The sequence below is a fragment of the Nycticebus coucang genome, chromosome 7 (genome assembly GCF_027406575.1).
Source record: "Nycticebus coucang isolate mNycCou1 chromosome 7, mNycCou1.pri, whole genome shotgun sequence".
In the NCBI taxonomy this organism is placed as follows: Eukaryota; Metazoa; Chordata; class Mammalia; order Primates; family Lorisidae; genus Nycticebus; species Nycticebus coucang.
In genome coordinates, this window is record NC_069786.1 from 94,821,940 (window position 1) to 94,843,438 (window position 21,499).

The following is a 21,499-nucleotide window of genomic DNA, read 5'->3' on the forward strand; positions in this document are numbered from 1 at the left end:
CCTCAGATCTTGACTAGACCTTTCAGTAGTAAAAGTTCAAAAATGATAGAGGCAGTGAAGTTGGAGAATACTCTTCTTTCCTGAAGATATTTTGTTTCTATTCATTTAATTCTTTGGGTCTACTATCAGCAAGCATTCCATCATGCTACAATTCTCTTTTATCTCTCTATTGTCTATTTTTTATTTAGTCTCCCTTTGCTGCTGCTGCAAACGTGATTATGTCTTCATGTAGCTTGTCTGGTGTCTCCATCTCTTCTCCCAGGCTAACTTAAGTCAAGAAAACCCACCGAAATCCAACAAATTGGACACACACACACACACATATAGAGAGAGAGAGAGAAAGAGAGATTTTTTTTTGGTCATGCAGGAGACTTTAAAAGTTGGATTGCAGAATTTGACCAGGGAGGTTATATAAATTACTTAGACTGACAATTCTTCCACTATACTAGTGGTTCTCAAAATTTAACATATTTTAGAATCCCCAATTTAATTTATTAAAATATAAATTCCAGGGACCCATCTTCAGAGATTTTGAATCAGTAAGTCTGGGATAGGGCTGCAAAATTTTCATTTTGACTGCTCCTGAGTGAACTGATGCTGTCCATAAACCACACTAAGTGGCACTGGCTACCACTTTATGTAGCACTACTATTTCTCATTTTATACTTTCACTGAATTTGATCTAGTGTTGCTACTGTTTTTTATTTTAGTGGTTCTCAATCAGATATTTTAAAGAATCTGATGAAAGCTAGGGACCTTTTCTTCGGAAATATATAAGTCAAACAAAATTTTGCATGTAATTCAGACGGTACATGGATTTTACCCAGAAGTTACCAATCATTCAGGGTTTATCTGTTAAATAAATAAATTTTGAGTGCATACTATTTCAAGGCATTTAACTGGGCTCTAGTGATACAGCAAAAAATTTAAAAAATGGACATGGCATGGTCTCTATTCTCACAGAAATAAGGTTCTGGTAGGGAGGACAGTCATTAGTTAATTATAAGTAATTAATTAAATACAATTTTGATAAATACATGAAGTAATATAGGGCACTCTACCATATAAGGTACTATACTGAACATTTCAATTGTTTTATGTAAATAAAATTGTAAAACTCAAGTCATGTTTGACTTCTGCAATTACAAGAAGTGCTCAAAAGTGACTTGTAGTCATCTTTTGTTATCAGTATATATAGAATATTACAATTTTAATATAATTATTTTCCTTTCTTAAAATGTGTATACATTTTTTTGGCATCCCCTGTATATGGAACATTTGTGAAAAAAATGATGCTTTGGCTGAGCTTTAAAGAATGAATAAGATGGCAAAGCACCTTCTAGGTAAAGTAAATAGTACGTATATTAGAGTTCTGAGAAGAAGAGTATGGTATGTTCTGAAAGAAGGCTATAGCACAAAAAAAAGAGGGAAGAATAGCTCAAAATAAGCTGAGAATAAGATGATAAATTGTACATGTTTGAAAGATCACTCTGGCTGTCTTGTGAATGATGGGTTGGAAAGTAGTAAGACTGGATTCAGAGACCAGTTAGGGTACATTCACAAGGCAATCCAAGTGGTTAGCTGTGGCTAGGGTGGTGACAATGGAGGTGGAAAGAAGTGATAGATTTCGGATAAAATTAAGAATCTTTTGTTATGTAAATTTACTTTTTTCCCCTTTTTTTTGTGGTTTTTGGCTGGGGCTGGGTTTGAACCCGCTACCTCTGGCATATGGGGCCGGCGTCCTACTCCTTTGAGCCACAGGCACCGCCCAAAAATTTACTTTTAACACCCATTTTTCTTTGCAGAAATGTATAAACAGCTTTGAAATCAAGCAGTCCTAGATTTGAAGGCTCACGCTAATACTCACCATTTAGTTATTTAATGCCCAACCTGTCAGATTTGGTATGGGATGATGTGTCAGAAATATGAACAGTCAAAGGCTAAACATAGTAATCTACTTACAGACTCAGTTTTATTCAAACAACTGTTTTGGGGCAATATTTTTTATATTAAATATGATAGTATGAAATAGACTGCAAATTGTGCATGAAGTTTTTACATAAACAAGGAGACTTCAAAGAAAACTTACAATTTTGGTATGCTGTATTGGGTTAGACCCACACATACCAAGATTAACTTTCTACCTTAGAAGTATTTCAGCAGAAACATTTTTAAAACAATGACTTTACCTAAGACTGAATTTTCTATTTAAAAATCTTCATGGGTTTCTGTGAAGATTAAATGAAATAAATGAAAACTATAACACTGACCCTTGTACTGGAACAGTTCTTAAAAGACTACTTGTACATTAGAATGCATTCAGCATAGCTCTAACTCTTTTTCTATTTTAGCAACAGATGGGTCATAATATAAACATTATTACTTACTACCTACTGCTAGTGATAATGGGCTACATTACATTATACTTGTTACTACAAGTTATAGCTTAACTCTTGCAACTAACAACAGTCATCTGAAAATATTCAGCATTCTGCCATGTTTAGTACATTCCATTTTGTATTAACCTACTGGGGACACTTTGGTTATCTCCTATATTAACAAATACTAAGTTAAGTGTTTGTTAAAATATCCAATGTTTGAAACATCCACCACTTTAAAAAGTTGAACTACCCAATGTTTGAAACATCCCACCAGACACTAGGATGTGGGTAAGAAAACATATAGCTAGTTTCTAATGTTATGTCAAGTTTCTCCATTGAGCCAAAGACTCCATTAGAGATTTTAATAAATACTATAGGTAACTATAAAAGTCAACTATAAAAATGCCCAATTTAATAAATATTAGGAGTGAAAAAAAGAGTAGAGTTGAAAGCATTATAGAAATTTGAGGAAGGTACACACATCACTTAGCCAAGGAACAATCACTTAGGGATTGTTCCCTCTGATAATTATGACACATGGTTGGATCATATAGTACATGCCATATAGCCAGTTTCTGATATTGATTCTATATTTTCACTTTGTTTTTACTGATTAATTTTACTTTTCTAATTAGAAAAATTTCTCATTAGTAATTCTAAATTACTCATAACTACTTTTGTTATTTTAAATATTGTCATCATAGAATAATTTTTCCTTTAAAGATGTAAGTTGTATACAATATAATTAAATTTAAAATTTATTTATTTAAAAATTTCCCTAGACAAAAACCATAAGATATATTAATTTGTGATAAAAAGTATTCATTCGACCAACTTTGCTAAAATAACTATTAAATGAAAAACCATTCAGAATCAAAGTTCTAAAACAGCCTAATGTTTCAGAAAAGAATCATGTAAAATTATTAAAAAATACATTAGTTCGCAATACATACGAGGGATCCCTACTTGTTGTTTTCTTATTGCTGGACCAATGTTCAGTTTCTTATCCTTATAATTAAGTTTCTCAGCCTAAAATAAAGAAAAAAATATTTTATTATTTTGGAACTATTATTTATAAAACCAATAAGAAAAAACTAGTAAGAATTTAAAAAATTCAGAGTATAACATTCTTTGAAAGCAGGAAAAGGGTGGTCTTTGGATTCAAATATTAATAGATCTGAGTCTGAATCGTGGTTCCCATGCTCTGACCCTAATTTCTCATTTGAAATAGACTTAACCCTCATTTTCATGGATTCTGCATTTTAGAGTTTTGCTAAAATTCATTTGTAACACCAAAATTAATACTCATGGCAATTTTGAGGTTATAAGCAGACATGCATAAAATAGTGAAAAATTTGAGTAGCCTGATGCACATATTCCCAGCTGAGGGAGGTCAGTCAAAGCAATGTTTTACTTCTCATATAAGAGAGAGCTTTCCCCATTTTTGTTCTTTTTCTTGGTGATTTTGTTATTTAAAATGGCAAAGGAAGCGCTGAAGTGTTGGCTAGTGCTCCTAAGCACAAGAAGGCTGTCATATGCCTTATGGAGAAAATATATGTTAGATGTGTTGAATTCAGGCTGAATTACAGTGCTGTTGGCTGTAAGTTCAATGTTAATGAATCAGTAATCTATTATACACACTGTCTTTAAGTAGAAACACACAAAAAGTTACGTATCAATTGGTTGATGGTAATACTGTGATAGAATTTCCTCACCCTGTATTTTACCTAGGAACAGTAGTTCAGTATTCACTAAGTTAGTGCTGGTGGCAATTTAAGAACTTAATTCCCACAAATTACAAGCATTGAGTGTAGATGATTTTAATAATACACAATTTAAAAATCTACTTTTTTCTAATATAAAAATTAAATATTACATTGCCATAGCATAAAATTATTACACCAAGTTGCAGACTATAGACTTTTTTAGTTTATATAAACTTTTTTATATGAGAGAAATAACCTCAAATAACCACACTCTTTAAGTATCCATGTTTGTAGCTGTATTTCAGACATTCAAAATGTTATTAACACTTGGCAAAAAATACATACTCGTGTTCTTAGTTTAATCAAATAAAGTGAAATATAATTTTACAACCATAATCATGCAATGATTATAGAATTTGTTCTTCTTCAGATAAAGTTTTTTGGAGGCCAATGCCAATCTTAAGATACAAATAAGTATTTTTAGCAATTGATCATTTGTACTTGAACTCTACTATTAAAATTAAGTACCTGAAAGGTAGTTTTTTTTTTTTTCTTTCTTTTTTTTTTTTTTTTTTAGAGACAGAGTCTCACTTTGTCGCTCTCAGTAGAGTGCCATGGTGTCAAAGCTCATAGCAATCTTTAGCTCTTGGGCTTAGGCAATTCTCATACCTGAGTAGCTGGGACTACAAGCACCCACCATAATGCCTAGCTATTTTTTTGTTGCAGTTTCTCTGGGCTGGGTTCGAACCCGCAACCCTCAGTATATGGGGCTGGCATCCTACTCACTGAGCCACAGGTGCTGCCCCTGACAGGTAGTTTCAAAGAAAAAAGTTCTAAAAATGAAATTAAATACATAAAAAGATCATACCTCTTGTAAAATTTTTTGTGCATCTTCTTGCGTTTCAAAAGTGACGAAACCATACCTAAATAAATGTATTCATTATTACTAATTATTTTCTTAGAACATATTAATTACATTAACATTAAGAAAATTTATTCTTTAACAATGAGCCACTGTAGGAGTAAGCATCATTCTATGCTGCACCAGCATGGGAATCTTAGAAGAATCATTCACAGCTTAACACTGTCATCTTTCTTATAACAGGGGAACTAAAAGAAAAAAAAAAAAGGCCTGAAATCTTGAAACAGTTTCAGTCATTTGCTGTGTATGAGGAAGAAAAGCAGGAGAGATTAACATTCTGGCTTAAAAACTTGAATGCAGTGAATTTCAGTACAGAACAATAGTCTCCTTTTAAAATGAAAGAAGTTTGGCTTGTTTAGAGAAATCAAAGTAGAAAAAATACTTTAAAAAATTGAAAAATTTAAACAATAAAATTTCTTATATAGGAAATGACTATACAAATGTGTTATTTAATTTTCACTAGCACATATAAACTGGTAAGGCAATGATTAGTATATTTAGGTATAGGTATAAACAGGGAAGGCAATTATTAGTATATTTCCCAAACAATATTAGTTAAAAAATATGCACAACCCAGATTTACATCTTATTTTCATATATGATTACTTTCAAGCACAATTCATATAATGTCAAGATACGATTACATGATGTGTCATGTCCCCAGAGCCAAAATAGGTAGAGAAAAAAGAAACAAATGAAATAAAAAGTATATCTTACAGAGCTTAATTTCTATTGAGATAATTTAAGGAAACTCTCTCAGTAATGCTAAACATCTTGAATACTATTCAAGTCACAATTCTTGTATATTATATAAAATTTCTTTTTTTTAAACAAAGGAATTTCTCTTTATCTGTTTGCCTAACATTAAATGAGTTAAAAAATTAATTTTGTATTAGTCTTTTGTCATTGTTGTTGTTAGAACACATACACCACCCAGTGGAAAAGGCATAAAATACAGTTTAATTTCTATGTGTGTGCTTGAATGATAGGAAATAATTCTTACCAAAATATTGCAGATGTTAGCCAAAAGGAAGGTACAATCTCACTACATCTTAATATTGTTTGGCAGTCTGAGGAAGCATTTCATCTGTTTAAAACTAACCTCTTTGTACAATCTCACCTCTTCCAGAGAATCTACCTGTCATATTTTAATATTGTTTCTCAGTAATACTGTTTCCAATCCAACCCATTGGTCCCTTTTCTTGTCCCTATAAATAAATATGTATGTCTCCTTTCTCTTTCAAGAAAACACAGTCCTTAACTGCCTTATCTATTTTAACTTTGCAGTCAAACTTCTTAAATGAGCACACTCTATAAACTGCCTTTTACATAGTGCTAAAATTTGACTTTTATATACATGGCAATCTACTCAAACAGCTGTACATGTTTCAAGCCACAGTCCACTGCTTTCTTCTCAGATTTCATTCTTATTGATGTGGCAATAAAGAGTAATTCTCTGCAAGGTGTGTGGCATATGCCTATAATCTTAGTGCTCTGGGAGGCTGATGTGGAAGGATTATTTGATGTCAGGAATATGAGACCAGTCTGAGAAGAGTGAGACCTCATATTTAATACAAATAGAAAAAATTAGCCTGGTGTGGTAGCCCTTGTAGTCCAAGCAACTTGGGAGGTAAGGCAGGAAGAGCTCTTGAGCCCAGGAGTTTGAGGTTGTAGTGAGCTATGATGATGCCACTGTACTCTAGCTGGGGCAACAGAGTGAGACAATGTCTCAGAAAAAAAATCAGTCTCATTAGAGTTCTGTTTCTCATATTAGTTTCCTAATTAGGCCTCTAAGATATAACCTAGAGACATTTCTTGGGTCAGTTATTTGTAAATAAAGCTGTCTATAGTCTAAAGTAGGAATACTATTGCAAAAGCATCCAAATCCTTTAGCTTCTGGTTCCTCAGATAATGTACATTTGCTTACTAACATCTGCCTAACATCAACCTAAAGAATAATTTCACAACAAATTAAGGAATATTATAGTGCCCTCTCTCCAAAATACACATATATGCATGTATAAAAGAAATAGGAACCTAAAAGATGGGGATAAAAGAAAACGGCATGATATTCTCTGTTGAAAAAAATGGAACCAAAGTAAATTAGCATATAAAACCCAGTAATCCAATAAAAATACAGTTGTTAATTCTATATATTACCTATAGTAATACTAACCCTTTAGACACTCCAGCTCTGTCATTTACGATCTTCACTTCTTTTACAGACCCATACTGGGAAAAGAATTTTCTTAAATCATTTTCATTTGTCTAATGACATAAAAAGAAAACATTAAAAACATTTTTAATTGATAAAATATGAATCATTCTTATGCTTGTTTTGGAGACAGAAAAAGGCAGATGTTAATATGGATGAAGAATACCTCCTGTCATCAAAACAGTGTATGAAACCACTAGGTTTTTAACATCAATATAAATACCTTGCTATATACACAGTAGCTATATTGTTAAACTATTAAATACTAGTCAAACATTTTTAAGCTGAATTATTTTAAAACTACAAAGAAAGCTCAATATTTAAAGCAATCTTTAACTGATTTTTGTTTTCTAGTTGGCAAGTTTTAAAACACCAATTTGGATTAGGCATGCTATTCCTATAGTAAAGCCATATTACTATTGGTTCTCATAGTAATATGAGACGCTGACAGTCATGGCAGTGACTCTATGTCATGTTGGCCTACACCAGTCACTATTTTAATCACCGTAGTCTTCAGGAAGAGTCAGGTCTTAGGAAAGTGACATATTTCCAAAAGTGTTGAATTCAACTTTTGGTAACAATAGAGTGATTGTAAGATTTTAAGTTATTAGATATTTTATCTGTATTCAATGTACATTTCAGCTAAATTTGGACATTATGATGACATTCAAAATAAATATTGGAATCACAATTAGACTGAAAATGTACAAGATGTCTACAAAGATGGTTTTGGCATATCTGGTTTCAAATGAAATAGTCTGATTAATAGGCTCATATCATCTTTTCCTGAAATACACTAAATTCACTACGAATGCATTTTCTGGTTTAGCTGTAATTGTTTGCCTCAATGAGTAACTTTAAATGACCCTAAGAAAAAAAATTTTTCTTTGAGTCTCACTTATTCTGTTGCTCTGGGTAGAGTAACGAGACGTCATAGCTCATGGCAATCTTACTTTTGGGCTCCAGTGATCCTCTTGCCTCAGCCTCCCGAGTAACTGGGAGTATAGATGCCTGCCACAACACTCAACTATTTTTAGAGATGGGGTCTCACTCTTGCTCAGGCTGTTTTGGAACTCTTGAGCTCAAGTAATCCACCTGCCTCCGCCTCCCAGAGTGCTAGAATTACAGGTGTGAGCCACCACGCCTGCCCCCTCCCCCAAAGTTTCTTTATACATGTGGGGAAAAAAGACATGCCTTTTGCATAGGTAAGCATTTTGAGTTCAACTGCTAATTCCATACACTATTGGCTTTTAGCTTGTAACATAAAGCCTGTTAAACTGAATAATGGCAAATGCTGATTTAGTCTAATAATAACTGCCTTTTATTTCAGTTAATAGAAAATGGAATCAATGCCAGAATAGGGATGGTGATTGGAGATTTGAAAACAAATTAATTCAAACTATCTTCTAGTAGAAGAATCACTAGCTCAATTTTGCAACTCCACTTCTTTGTTGAAAAGGAGAGAGTCAAGATATTAATAAATATTAATACGATAATTTGTAGGTTTCTAAAAATAAGAGATTAAAATAGCATGAGACTATTTGCTACTACAGTAAACTATTTCCTTGCTAGCATTTAACTATGGTTTTAAGAAGGTATAAGGAAGGGAACCCCCACCAGTTCCTTAAACCTATGGCCATATTCCAAGGATGGCCTCTAAGAGTTCATACTGTAACAGATGGGCGTTAGTAACTTAGAATAATCTGGACATACAAATATATTTACTAATGATTTATTTTAAAAATATGCTAAGCTACTGTAATATAAATGAATTCTGAATAAGAATACCCAAATTGAATATTTCTGATCCACCATTACTGTTTTTCATAGATACAGAAAATCTTTTCAAAAATAAACATTTTATAATAAATAATTTTTCTTTATGTTTAGTGAAACAATCATATACTTACTTAAGATTCATTATTTTTGCAAATATACTAAATGTAAAATTTTTCTTCTGCAGGAAAAAATTCCACCAAATTGTGACAGATTGCTTATATAGAAATACTGAGTTATAAACGTTAAATCACACACCACTTGCATAGGAGAGCTTTTTTGGTTAAAAAATAACTCTCCTTATAAGTTCTAATATGTAATATGGAAGCTTGGAAATCCTTCTATATATCCATTTGGAAGTAAGGGTATTCCACTTAAAATGTCTATGCTTACCTTTCTTGTGTGTTTAGTACTGCCTTCCACTTGGGGGTACTGCAAATCATTTCATAAATTATGCTTCTTTGAAAGAGTGAAATGGTTGATTACGTGACTTACATGTACATATATTACTGCTAAGATGCTTTTTTCTGATAGTGACAGTCCTTTTTTGAGGGATCAAATTCTAAATTCTATCACAGAAAGTAATTTGCAGAAGATAGAAGTCTAGGAGGTTGTTCTAGGAAACTGAGCTAAAAGTTGGGATAATGAAATAGGATTTTATATATCTAAGGCTTACTTAAAATTGAGTCTTCTTTTGAAAATTATAATCACCCATTACTTGGGCTTTTGAGTGTTTGGCAAGGAAATATATTTAGTTTGGTATGGTGACATGAAGAATATGGAGCAATGAATCAGAAAACAAGGACTCTAGTCTCTTGCTGGCACAGAGTAGGTAGGAGCAAATCAATGAACCTCAATTTCCTCGCATTTGAATTGGACAATTGCATATAGTCTATTTTGATTACGTAATTGTTGAAAAGATTCTTTATATTAGACAATTTGAAAGTGATTAATCATTACTCAAATGTCATTATTTTATATTGCAATTTCAGAGAAATAAAAACTTTTGCAAAAAATACACTATGTTGCATGTATAAAAATAGATACCTTAAAGTCAATTCCTCCTACAAAGATGCGATTAGGGATCACTGTTCCATATCTTGGGGCACTTGTTGGGTTATTCAAAGGCACAGGTGACACAGGATTAGGGGATGGAGATAAGGAATCTGTTTGCGTCTGATTTGATGTTTGCTGTAAAATAAAATTCTTTTAAACTTTAATACTGAGTATAAGTTTCAATGAAGGCTGAAAATATGTATTTTTCAAAAAGACGAGTCATTTAGGCAAAGTGTATATTTTTGACTTTACTTTTACTCTAATTTTGTAAAGATTATAATTAAAGCTAATGTCTTTGTTGGGCAACAAAATATATAGGAAACAATCTACTCCACTTTAAAGGTGATCTTAAATATTAAATATATTATTTAAATACATTATTATTAAATATATTACTTAATTATTAAGGAGGACTATTAAGCTCATAAAGATGTTTAAGAAAGAAAAAAGCCACTCTGGGCGGCTGGGATCTGGTCTGGCACAATTAACCAGGCCCTGGTGTCATTAAGAGTTGTCCTGGCACTCACAGCTAGGCTGTGGTGTTCTCCTATTAACAGAACACCAACATCAAATAAGGTCACTTCGTGACTGATGCATCAAGGTAAAAACAAGACCACTCCATAATCATGTCTGAACACTGACAAAAGCAAAAAGCATTGCCTAAACAAAAGAATGACCACACATCCCTTTATGCTGGGTGATATGAGTGACTACTCCTCCTTTATTCATTACAACTTTAACCTTAATCCATTTTTCCTTTTAGACAGAATTAACACATTCAATCACAGAATTACTACTACTTTCTGACAACATATTTTCCACAGTATAACTCTCCTTCCTTAAACCTCTGTAACAATCACTTAACACAAGCCTAAATCTTGTAGTAAGTTCTAACACCCTCTGACTGAGACATCCATGGTGTATATTCTTCCTTGTTTCAGTAAGTCAACAGACCCAATTTTACTAAATAAGACATGTACATGATGGATTCTGGCTAAAGAGCATTGAAAAGTTAATAACTCTGACATTCATGTTCACCATTTTCAGCCTGAAAGTCAAATTTTAAGAGTACTTGTCAATGTGAAGATTGGTTTTGTTTTGTTTTCCCAGCTAGAGCACAGTGACATCATCATAGCTCACTGCAACCTCAAACTCTTGGGCTCAAGTGATTCTTCTGCCAAAGTCTTCTGAGTGGGAGCACACAACCATGCCTAGCTAGGCTTTCTATTTTTAGTAGATAAGGGGTCTCACTCTTGATCAGGCTGATCTCAAACTCCTGTCTTCAAACAATCCTCCCACCTTGGCCTCCTAAATGCTAGTATTATAGGTGTGAGCCATCATGCTCGGCTAGATTGATTTTGTAAAAAAAATTATGAGTTTTTAAGACAAGGTCTCACTCTGTTACCCTGGCTAGAATGCAGTGGCATCATCATATCTCACTGAAACGTCAAATTCCTGGGCTCAAGTGATCCTCCTGCTCCAGCTTCCCAAGTAGCTGTAACTACTGGTATATGCCATCACTCCTGGCCATTTTTTTTCTATTTTTTGTAGAGACAGGGTCTTGCTCTTGCTTAGACTGCTCTCACTCCTGGACTCAAGGGAACCTCCTGCCTCAGCCTCCTAAAATGCTACGATTATAGGCATGAGCCACTGCACCCAACCTATAGGTATACATTTTTATACAAAAGAATTTAGCTCAGTACATACACATATGTTCACAATTCTAAGTCAGAGGACCTAAATTGAAATTTTAATACATTTTAATAAACATTAATTTATAAACACGTATAATCCTTTATACAATGGCAAGAAGGGTCTTGGAAAAAAACAAGAATTGAGAATAGAGTTTTCTTGACTTTTCCAAACATATGTCTTCAGATGCTAATAGTGTTTATCTGTTTTATTCAACTATGTAAAAATACTATAAATGTTTCAGAATATCCTAGTTCTTTAGAAAATATACATCAGAGGGGCTTTTTTTTTTTTTTTTTTTGTAGAGACAGAGTCTCACTTTATGGCCCTTGGTAGAGTGCCGTGGCCTCACCCAGCTCACAGCAACCTCCAACTCCTGGGCTTAAGCGATTCTCTTGCCTCAGCCTCCCGAGTAACTGGGACTACAGGCGCCCGCCACAACGCCCGGCTATTTTTTGGTTGCAGTTCGGCCGGGGCGGGTTTGAACCCACCACCCTCGGTATATGGGGCCGGCACCCTACGGACTGAGCCACAGGCGCCACCCCAGAGGGCTTTTTTTTAAATTTTGAAAAACCCCAACAATGTAAATATACAATTATTTTTATTTTTTATTTTTTTTGTAGAGACAGAGTCTCACTGTACCGCCCTCGGGTAGAGTGCCGTGGCGTCACACGGCTCACAGCAACCTCTAGCTCTTGGGCTTCCGCGATTCTCCTGCCTCAGCCTCCCAAGCAGCTGGGACTACAGGCGCCCGCCACAACGCCCGGCTATTTTTTTGTTGCAGTTTGGCCGGGGCTGGGTTTGAACCCACCACCCTCGGCATATGGGGCCGGCGCCCTAACTCACTGAGCCACAGGTGCCGCCCCATATACAATTATTTTTTAATCAAAAATAAAATTAAAATGACAAAAAAAAAAGAGAATAGAGTTTTAAAGAGAAATCAGTCTCAGAACTTACTCATTACTTTCCTCTGTAAACACTAAACAGACTTCTCAGACAGTCTAACATACTAAGTTAGTGCATCAAAAAGCTTGAAGTTCATAATTCAAACTCTCTAAGAAAAAAACACATGAAAACGAATTTCCAACTTAAGTAAAAGAATTATTCTTTTGTTTCATATTGTTCTGCGGTTCCACTTCATTGGTAAATAAAACCATGATCCCTAAATTAACCTCTGCATGATGTACAAAGAAATGACTAGGCCAGTAGCATCAAGTGATCTACAAGCTAGACTTTATGGGCTCTCTTCCCAATCTAAACTATAAGGTGGGAAAAATATACTTCCTAATGGGGGAGTTCACAAATGCTTCTTTTTAAATCACAGAAAGATCATCACATTTAGTGATTACTATTCGGTAGTTTCCAATTAAACAAACTGGGTGAGGTGGCTCATATCTGTAATCCTAGTGACTGGGGAGGCTGAGGTGGAGGGACTCCTTGAGTCCAGGAGTTATAGGATGAAGTAAGCTATGAGCTACCACTTCTCTCCAGCCTGGGCAACAAAGCCAGACTTTGCCTCTTAAAAAAAAAAAAAAAAAAAGGGAATACAATCTTACAGCTTCCTCCCTGGGCACTTGGAGTTTATTTATAACTTCAGTCACTTTACTCCGTAGGCTATAATGCTCAGAATGGATGATTCTGGGATGCTTAGCATTTTTCAACTGTGAATTTGTATTGCTACAGATAATGTATCAGCTCTAGTAGATATAATCTTGTCTCTCTACTCTCTGGTTTATAGGATATACAAAATACCTATTTTCCAAATACATAAAAAAGCAGTCTTCACAAAATTATCTTCTTAAAAGCAAGAGTTCAGTAGATGAATTCATTTGTTCTCAAGTTTAAGTAAAAGACAAACTCCATTCTTTTTCATTAAGAGAGGCATGAAATGAATGAAAGTGAACAGTGCTTTATTTCTCATCTTTCTTTCTCTCTTGAGAAACTTAAGAATATTCTCTGAGAAAAGAGAATTATCAACTTCTTATGCTCAATTCACTTTCGCTTGTCTCTAAGGCTACTACTCTACTGTGGGTTCAAACTGCTTTATTTTTCTCCTTACCACTTACTACTTTCTAACATACTATATAATTTACTTATTATATACCTATCTCTTTCCACTATAAGGTAATGCATGAGGGCAGGAGTTTTGCCTTTTTTTCACACCAGCATCTAAGGGAGTGACAGTACATAGCAGGTGCTCAAGGAATGTTTGTTGAATGAATAAATATGTCATTTTTTCAGGATAGACCTGCTTACGATAGATATACCAAACAGGCTGACAGGTGAAGAATACAGTATGAATAATGGCCTAGAAAATATTTTAATGCTAGCAATAACAAGGCTCTAGTAGAAGCAAAATCTAAACTCCTTACAGATGGTTAGCGATGCATTGAGTTAAACAACAAAGTCTCAAATTCCGCTGGCAATAATTTTACAAGTGTATGGAAACACCTAGACAGGGGCTGATAATGAGTTAGAAATAAGGGAACTCCGATTGATAAAACTTCCAGCACTAAAGAGTTTATTAAAATTCTCCACCAAAGTAATACGTCCTCACTGCCACCTCCCCTTGAGAATTAACCTTGAAATCTACCATCTACTTCGCAAACGGAGACAACAGCAAGAGTGCGAGCTAACCGTCGCAGTTACCGCCTCGGCGCTCCTTCCCCTCCGAGGCCAGCTAGTTGAGATGTTTGGGGAAATGGCTGCGGCGACAACTTCCTCGGGTTCTCTCTGGTCATCGTGAACTTGGGCACTGACACGGGGATCTACCCCCTCCCCACCAAAGTGCGGGAGGGAAAAGAAAGCTAGCCAGCGAGAAATTTTGCCCCGCAAACCCGCCAGCAGCTGTGGCGGGAACCCTCAACGGCACCGACCGTGCCGTCAGCCTCAAGCGCAGGGGGCCTCGCAGCTCTCGCGTGGCGCGCGCTGATTGGCTGATGGCGGGGCGAGGGGCGGGCGCGGCGGCACGTTGCCGCTGCCCCAGAGGCCTGTTCCTCTCCCCGCCCCCCACCCGGTCTTCTCCTTGGGCCCTGCCCTGTTAGCTCCCAGCCATGAGCGAGTATCCGGGTCTGACCCGGCCTCACTGGGCTCTCAAACCTTCTGGTCGCCTGTGACTAGTTGGGAGGAGGAGGCATTGTCCACCTGGCAACGCTCGCCCTGGGTAGCTGGGCTGAGTTCGGCAAGAGTGAGCGTCAAAGGCGCGGCTGAACCTAGTTTCGGCGGGAAAGCGGTTTATTTGCCGGGACCCCGCCAGGTGCACAGCCGCATCCACCCGCCGCACCCAAAACCTCCCAGCCCTTTCTGGGGTCCCTCTGCCCCGTTTCCTTTCAGTACAGGCAGTGGCCACACTTTCCCGACCCCATGGCTCCACCAGACGTGTGTGCAGGCCGGCGGCCCTTTGCCACACTCGACGGAGTACCCTGGCCTCGTTTCTACCCGACAAAATAGCGAGCATTTGACCCCTACACGCCGCCCTTCTAGCCGTCTCATCCACGTTGCTCCTTTTCCCCGTGACCCCGGGTCTCAGGTCCTTGAATCGCCATACTCACCGCCCCGCACTCGGTTTCCATCTTCCTCTCCGCTCTTCGAAAACGTGGGGAAAGGAGCAGAAACCTAAAGTTTGAAAGCACCCTCACACCAAGGAAGTAACACCACCTTTCACGACTGGGATTCTCTCCCCCTGGTGGCGACGGCGGCTGTGGCAGCTGCAGAGGCGCGGGCTCGGACCCGGGGCCTGAACCTGCCACCCGCGGAGGATGGAGGCCGGGGAGGGGCAGGCGGCGTCGCCTCGGGCGGCCGGCGGCTGTGCGGGCGGGCGCCGAAAGCCGCAGAGGGGCGCGGGCGGGAGGATTTCGCCGGTAGCTGGTGGTTTCCGAGCCCGGACGTTGCAGTGCACAGAGCACAGCAAATAGGAGCAGGCGTGGGGCGTGCGGGCCGCGGGCTCGGCCATGGGACCACTCCCGCCTGCTTTCTGACGGCTGGGGAGGAGAGAGCGAACCGTAATGCAAAGCTACGTGCACAGCACGTCTTTCCCTCTCCTCGACGAAAAGTTGGCCTCTAGGCCTGATGGGTTTCGAGAAGTTGAGGCAACCTCAAAACTCTACTACCGTGCAAGAAGCCGGCCAAGGGGCGACTTCCGAAGGCTGGTGTGAGGAGAAGGCAGTTCCCAGAGTCAAACTCTGACCCGGTGGCCTGATGCGCCAAACTTGCCGACTCCGAAGAGGCCATGGACTTCTCTCTGCACCTGTTGTCGCCGTCACTGTCCCCTCCAGGCGGGCGGGGCAGCGCGGGCGATTTGGTTAGGACCCTACACGCAGCCCTGGCTCTTGGGTTCGCCCCAGGCCCGCTCAGCCTCGGAAGCTGTTCGGCTGCCAAGGGGACCGCGCGCTGGAGGGCGCAAGGATTGTGCGACTTGGGTGGAGCGGCCCTAGCCTCGGATAGCCCTGGAATCTCCTTTGAAAGACTGCTTTGTAAAGAATACGTCTTTCTAAAAAGGTAGCTGAAGTAGTTACAACTAGGTAAACTTATGTAGTAATAACTATCATTATCATAAATACTACTTATTGAGGACTGGCTTCGTTTCGTAGTCCTTTATGATTGGTATCATTTAATCATTTCATTCTTACAGCAACTCATCCGATTGCCATATTGCAGGTGATAAAGCCGAGGTGTGGAGGATAAGCAATCTGACCAAGGTCTAAACCTACAGGATATTTAACCATTATGCCATAAACTTTTAAAGAATCAGCAACAGCGGGTAAGACTTACATCAATAATAACTTTTGTGTACTCTATTGTAAAAGTTTGACTTTGGGTTGTTTTATTTTCAAGATAAAGTGTTAAAAAATAAACAGAGTGACCATTAATTTTTAATCCGTTCAAAAATTAGCTCTACATATTATTTACCAAAAATAAAATGGGAAACAATTTTTGTTTACCTGAGCTGGAGCATCCTAAAAGTCATCATATATTTCTGCATGCAATTTAAGCTCATTTTCTCCTGTTTTAGTCTCTATGGAAATAGAGAATATAGACTTAATTAAATTAAAAGTCATATTCTAGAGCATAATTTTACTGTTCATTAGCATTAGGACTGACCTTCTTTGGGCATATTTTTTTTCTAATGGTAATGATGGATTGAGTAGAGTCTCTCTTGCCCAAGTCTTTTTCAACTAAAAACATCTACCTTTGAAGACTGCATTTTCTAAAAAAAATTATTCACTACAGTAGGTGTTTAATCTGGCAGAAGTGAACAACATTCAAGGAACACTAGTTCTTGTAATTTTTACACCAAAGGGAATTTTCTATTTTAAAATAGCATAAACTGTGTATAATTATACAATTTGATCAAATTTAATAGATATTTATAGAGTTCCTAATATGAAAAGTATGTAATAGAATATGATATGAGAGATACAAAGATGAAGATCAAACTTCTGTCCTCAAGGCATTTATCTAAAAAAGTAGAAAAAACTACTCAAAATAGCAATTATATTTAAATATGCTTATAATAAGTAAAATACAAACAGAATAGGATAAGTGATAAATGAACTATTTTTAAAGGTCTATGGGAGCACAGTGTTGAGCACTGGGTAAGGGCACCATCAAGGCCAGAATGCTGGGCTGGAAAAATGGGAGGAAAGATAATGAGCCTGTATCATGTACTCAGTATTAGACTAGACACATTCTTCCTTAATCTCTCTGTCTCTCTCTCTCTCATTGGAAAATTGAATCTTAGAGAGGTAAAAATGACTCTTGTTACATTGCTAGTAAGTTGTGGACACAGTTTTCAAAACTTAGTTCTTTTGACTCCATTGCCCAGGCAAGTACAGTCTGCTATATTATCTATACCATGATAGTAAAGAGTTAGAATTTTATTGTGGAGACCTTTGTGAATAGGGGGTCATTGAAGATTGTGATAGGAGTGAGAATAAAACACTGAGAAAGGGTTAAAGAGATCCTTGAGAGGAATTGAGACTGTTGGGCATGGGTGATGGTGGAGATAGATTAAAGCTTATTTAAGATGTTAGAGATGTCATTTATAAAGATAACTATAAATAAAGATAACTTTGTAAAGATAATGTAAACAAATTGCAAGACTAAATATCTCATTTTCTTAAGTTTTCTGCTAGTGTCCCAATGTTTCTTATCTTTTTCCTTTACATAGTCTGTTCAGAGCATAGTACTTGTTTTGGGGATTTACCCAAACCTACTTTCTTTTTTGTTTGCCTTCCATTGACAATGGCAGTTTCCCCCTCTCTGCCTCTTGAGTTTTCTAGCTTCAGATTCAGGCCCCTAATATCTACTTTAGGTTCCTCTTTTCTTGATAACTCTTTGAATGCATTCTCCAGCTTATAGACTCAGATAATCATTATATGTCTCCTTTGGGTACCCCCTTTATGCTAGAGTATGGATATAACAATGATTAAGGCCTGGTTCTTGCCCTGGTAGCAAGACCTGATAGCACCCTGTGGTCTAGTGAGAAAAACAGCCATGTGAGTAGAAAGTGTATGCATTTACTGTGCTAAGTGCAGCAGTAGAAGACTTGCCAGGTAGAGAGATAGCCGAGACCAGAGAGTGATTTAACCTGCTAGATAAAACAACGTGGAAAGAAGATGCCTTTGTTTCTATTTTATTTCTATGTTGTTGCCAGGTCTATTAATCTATTGTTTTATTTTGGAGAATTATTAGGTGTTTTCTTTTTCTCTAGAATGGTTGGATGTTGGAAATGAAAGAGGTGAGGGAAGAGGTTTTTAAAAGGCTATCTTAAGGAAGCAAAAAGGGCACCTCAGATTTCCTTTTCCACTACAGGAAACGTAATATTTACATTTGGAGAGGATATTACAAAGATGGTCTAGATCAGCGGTTCTCAGCCTGTGGGTCGTGACCCACAGGAACTGTATTAAAAGGCCGTGACATTAGGCAGGTTGAGAACCACTGGTCTAGATGGTGCAGTATCTGATTTACTGGGAAATTTCTTGTAAAAAATTAGTTTGTTTATTAAATGATTGTGATTTATTGTGAACAATAGGAATATACCATATAGAACTTACTGCATACAATAAGGTAGGAAATCGATAAATATTTGAAGAATAAATAAATAAATGAACAGATAACCCTCACCCCACCCTCTACTTTATCCCAACCTATATCATTTAACTCTTATTTTAATCTGGACCATTAAGAGGCTCACCAGCTGGACTGTTGTCTAATACTTCTTGCCAGTGGAGTAAGATCAGATACCTACTTTTTTGTCTCTAACTGGCAAAAAGGGCAAAAGTTAGTTAAGGTCAAAGGAAAGTTTTAGTTGTAAGGTTTAATAAAAGGTGTCTTTTTTTATAAAATAAAAACTAGAAGATTTCTTGGGATTTCAGATAGGCTAGTGCCAGCTGTAGACCACAGCTGTCTTTCTAGACTACTATGACATCCTGGATTGAGAATGAAGAACAATTAGTCATTCATTCCCAGAGAACATTTTTCTTTCTTCTTTTTTCCCCCCAGTGGATATGTGCATTTTAAATTTTGATTGATTTCTCCTTCCCATCACCACTTTATGAGAATTCAGTTCCTGCCATTCTTGCACTGTAAGTTCTAATTCAGAAACATGCTGTCAACCTAGTGATGGATAAATCTAAAAAGATCACTAGTAAGTCCTTCAACAGCTCTTATGTTCAATGGTTCTGTTCTTTTTTGTTAAGTGACTAAACTTGCATTTTTCTTGTATTTTTTTTTTTTTTATTGTTGGGGATTCATTGAGGGTACAAGAAACCAGTTTACACTGATTGCATTTGTTAGGTAAAGTCCCTTTTACAATCGTGTCTTGCCCCCAAAAGGTGTAGCACACACCAAGGTCTCACCCCTCTCCCTTTTTCCCTCTCTCTGCTCTTCCTTTCCCCACCCCTCCCTCCTCCTTTCTCTTTCTGCTCTCTTCTTCCCCCACCCCCACCATGTCCTTAATTGTCCTCATATCAAAATTGAGTACATAGGATTCATGCTTCTCCATTCTTGTGAAGCTTTACTAAGAATAATGTGTTCCACTTCCATCCAGGTTAATAGAAAGGATGTAAAGTCTACATTTTTTGTAATGGCTGAATAGTATTTCATGGTGTACGTATACCACAGCTTGTTAATCTATTCCTGGGTTGGTGGGCATTTAGGCTGTTTCCACATTTTGGCGATTGTAAATTGAGTTGCAATAAACAGTCTAGTGCAAGTGTCCTTATGATAAAAGGATTTTTTCCTTCTGAGTAGATGCCCAGTAATGGGATTGCAGGATCAAATGGGAGGTCTAGCTTGAGTTCTTTAAGGGTTCTCCATACTTCCTTCCAAAAAGGTTGTATTAGTTTGCAGTCACACCAGCAGTGTAAAAGTGTTCCCTTCTCTCCACATCCACGTCAGCATCTGCAGTTTTGAGATTTCGTGATGTGGGCCATTCTCACTGGGGTTAGATGGTATCTCAGAGTGGTTTTGATTTGCATTTCTCTAATAAATAAGGATGATGAACATTTTTTCATATGTTAGCCATTCGTCTGTCTTCTTTAGAGAAGGTTCTATTCATGTCTCTTGCCCATTGATATATGGGATTGTTGGCTTTTTTCATGTAGATTAATTTGAGTTCTCTATAGATCCTAGTTATCAAGCTTTTGTCTGATTCAAAATATGCATATATCCTTTCTCATTGTGTAGGTTGTCTCTTTGCTTTGGTTGTTGTCTCCTTAGCTGTACAGAAGCTTTTCAGTTTAATGAAGTCCCATTTGTTTATTTTTGTTGTTGCAATTGCCATGGCAGTCTAATTCATGAAGTCTGGCCAATATCTTCCAGTGATTTTCCTAAGCTTTCTTTGAGGATTTTTATTGTTTCATGCCTTAAATTTAAGTCCTTTATCCATCTTGAATCAATTTTTGTGAGTAGAGAAATGTGTGGGTCCAGTTTCAGTCTTTTACATGTGGATATTCAGTTCTCCCAGCACTGTTTATTGAATAGGGAGTCTTTCTCCCAAGGTATGATCTTGTGAGGTTCATTGAAGTTTAGGTTGTTGTAAGATGTTTGTTTCATTTCATTGTTTTCTATTTGATTCCAAATGTCTGTCTCTCTATTTTTATGCCAGTACCATGCTGTCTTGACCACTATGGCTAAAATCTGGTATGGTGATGCCCCCAGCTTTATTTTTGTTACTAAGAACTGCCTTAGCTATACGGGTTTTTTTCTGGTTCCATACAAAATGCAGAATCATGTTTTCCAAATCTTGAAAGTATGATGTTGATATTTTAATAGGAATGGCATTGAATAGATAGATGGCTTTGGGAAGTATAGACATTTTAACAATGTTGATTCTTCCCATCCATGAGCATGGTATGTTCTTCCATTTGTTAATATACTCTGCTATTTCCTTTCTGAGGATTTCATAATTTTCTTTATAGAGGTCCTTCACCTCCTTCGTTAGGTATATTTCTTGGTATTTCATTTTCTTTGAAACTATGGTGAAGGGAGTTGTGTCCTTAATTAGCTTCTCATCTTGACTGTTATTGGCATATATAAACGCTACTGACTTGTGGACATTGATTTTATATCCTGAAACATTACTGTATTTTTGATGACTTCTAGGAGTCTTGTGGTTGAGTCTTTGGGATTCTCTAACTATAAGATCATGTCGTCAGCAAAGAGGGAGAGTTTGACCTCTGGTGCTCCCATTTGGATTCCCTTTATTTCCTTGTCTTGCCTAAATGTATTGGCTAGAACTTCTAGCACT

General features: G+C 37.0%; 1 protein-coding gene across 1 annotated transcript in view; it reads right to left on the reverse strand.

Annotated features, from left to right (window-relative positions):
* Positions 1–14,489, reverse strand: part of BOLL (boule homolog, RNA binding protein) — a 57,944-nt gene extending 43,455 nt beyond the window's left edge. Inside the window, exons 1-6 of the mRNA XM_053596469.1 lie at positions 14,398–14,489; positions 11,083–11,104; positions 10,048–10,191; positions 7,186–7,277; positions 4,956–5,010; positions 3,335–3,410 (exon numbers count right to left, since the gene is read on the reverse strand). Coding sequence (XP_053452444.1) covers positions 3,335–3,410; positions 4,956–5,010; positions 7,186–7,277; positions 10,048–10,191; positions 11,083–11,104; positions 14,398–14,489 — 481 coding nt within the window. The remainder of the gene's footprint in view (positions 1–3,334; positions 3,411–4,955; positions 5,011–7,185; positions 7,278–10,047; positions 10,192–11,082; positions 11,105–14,397) is intronic.
* Positions 14,490–21,499: the final 7,010 nt, after the last annotated feature.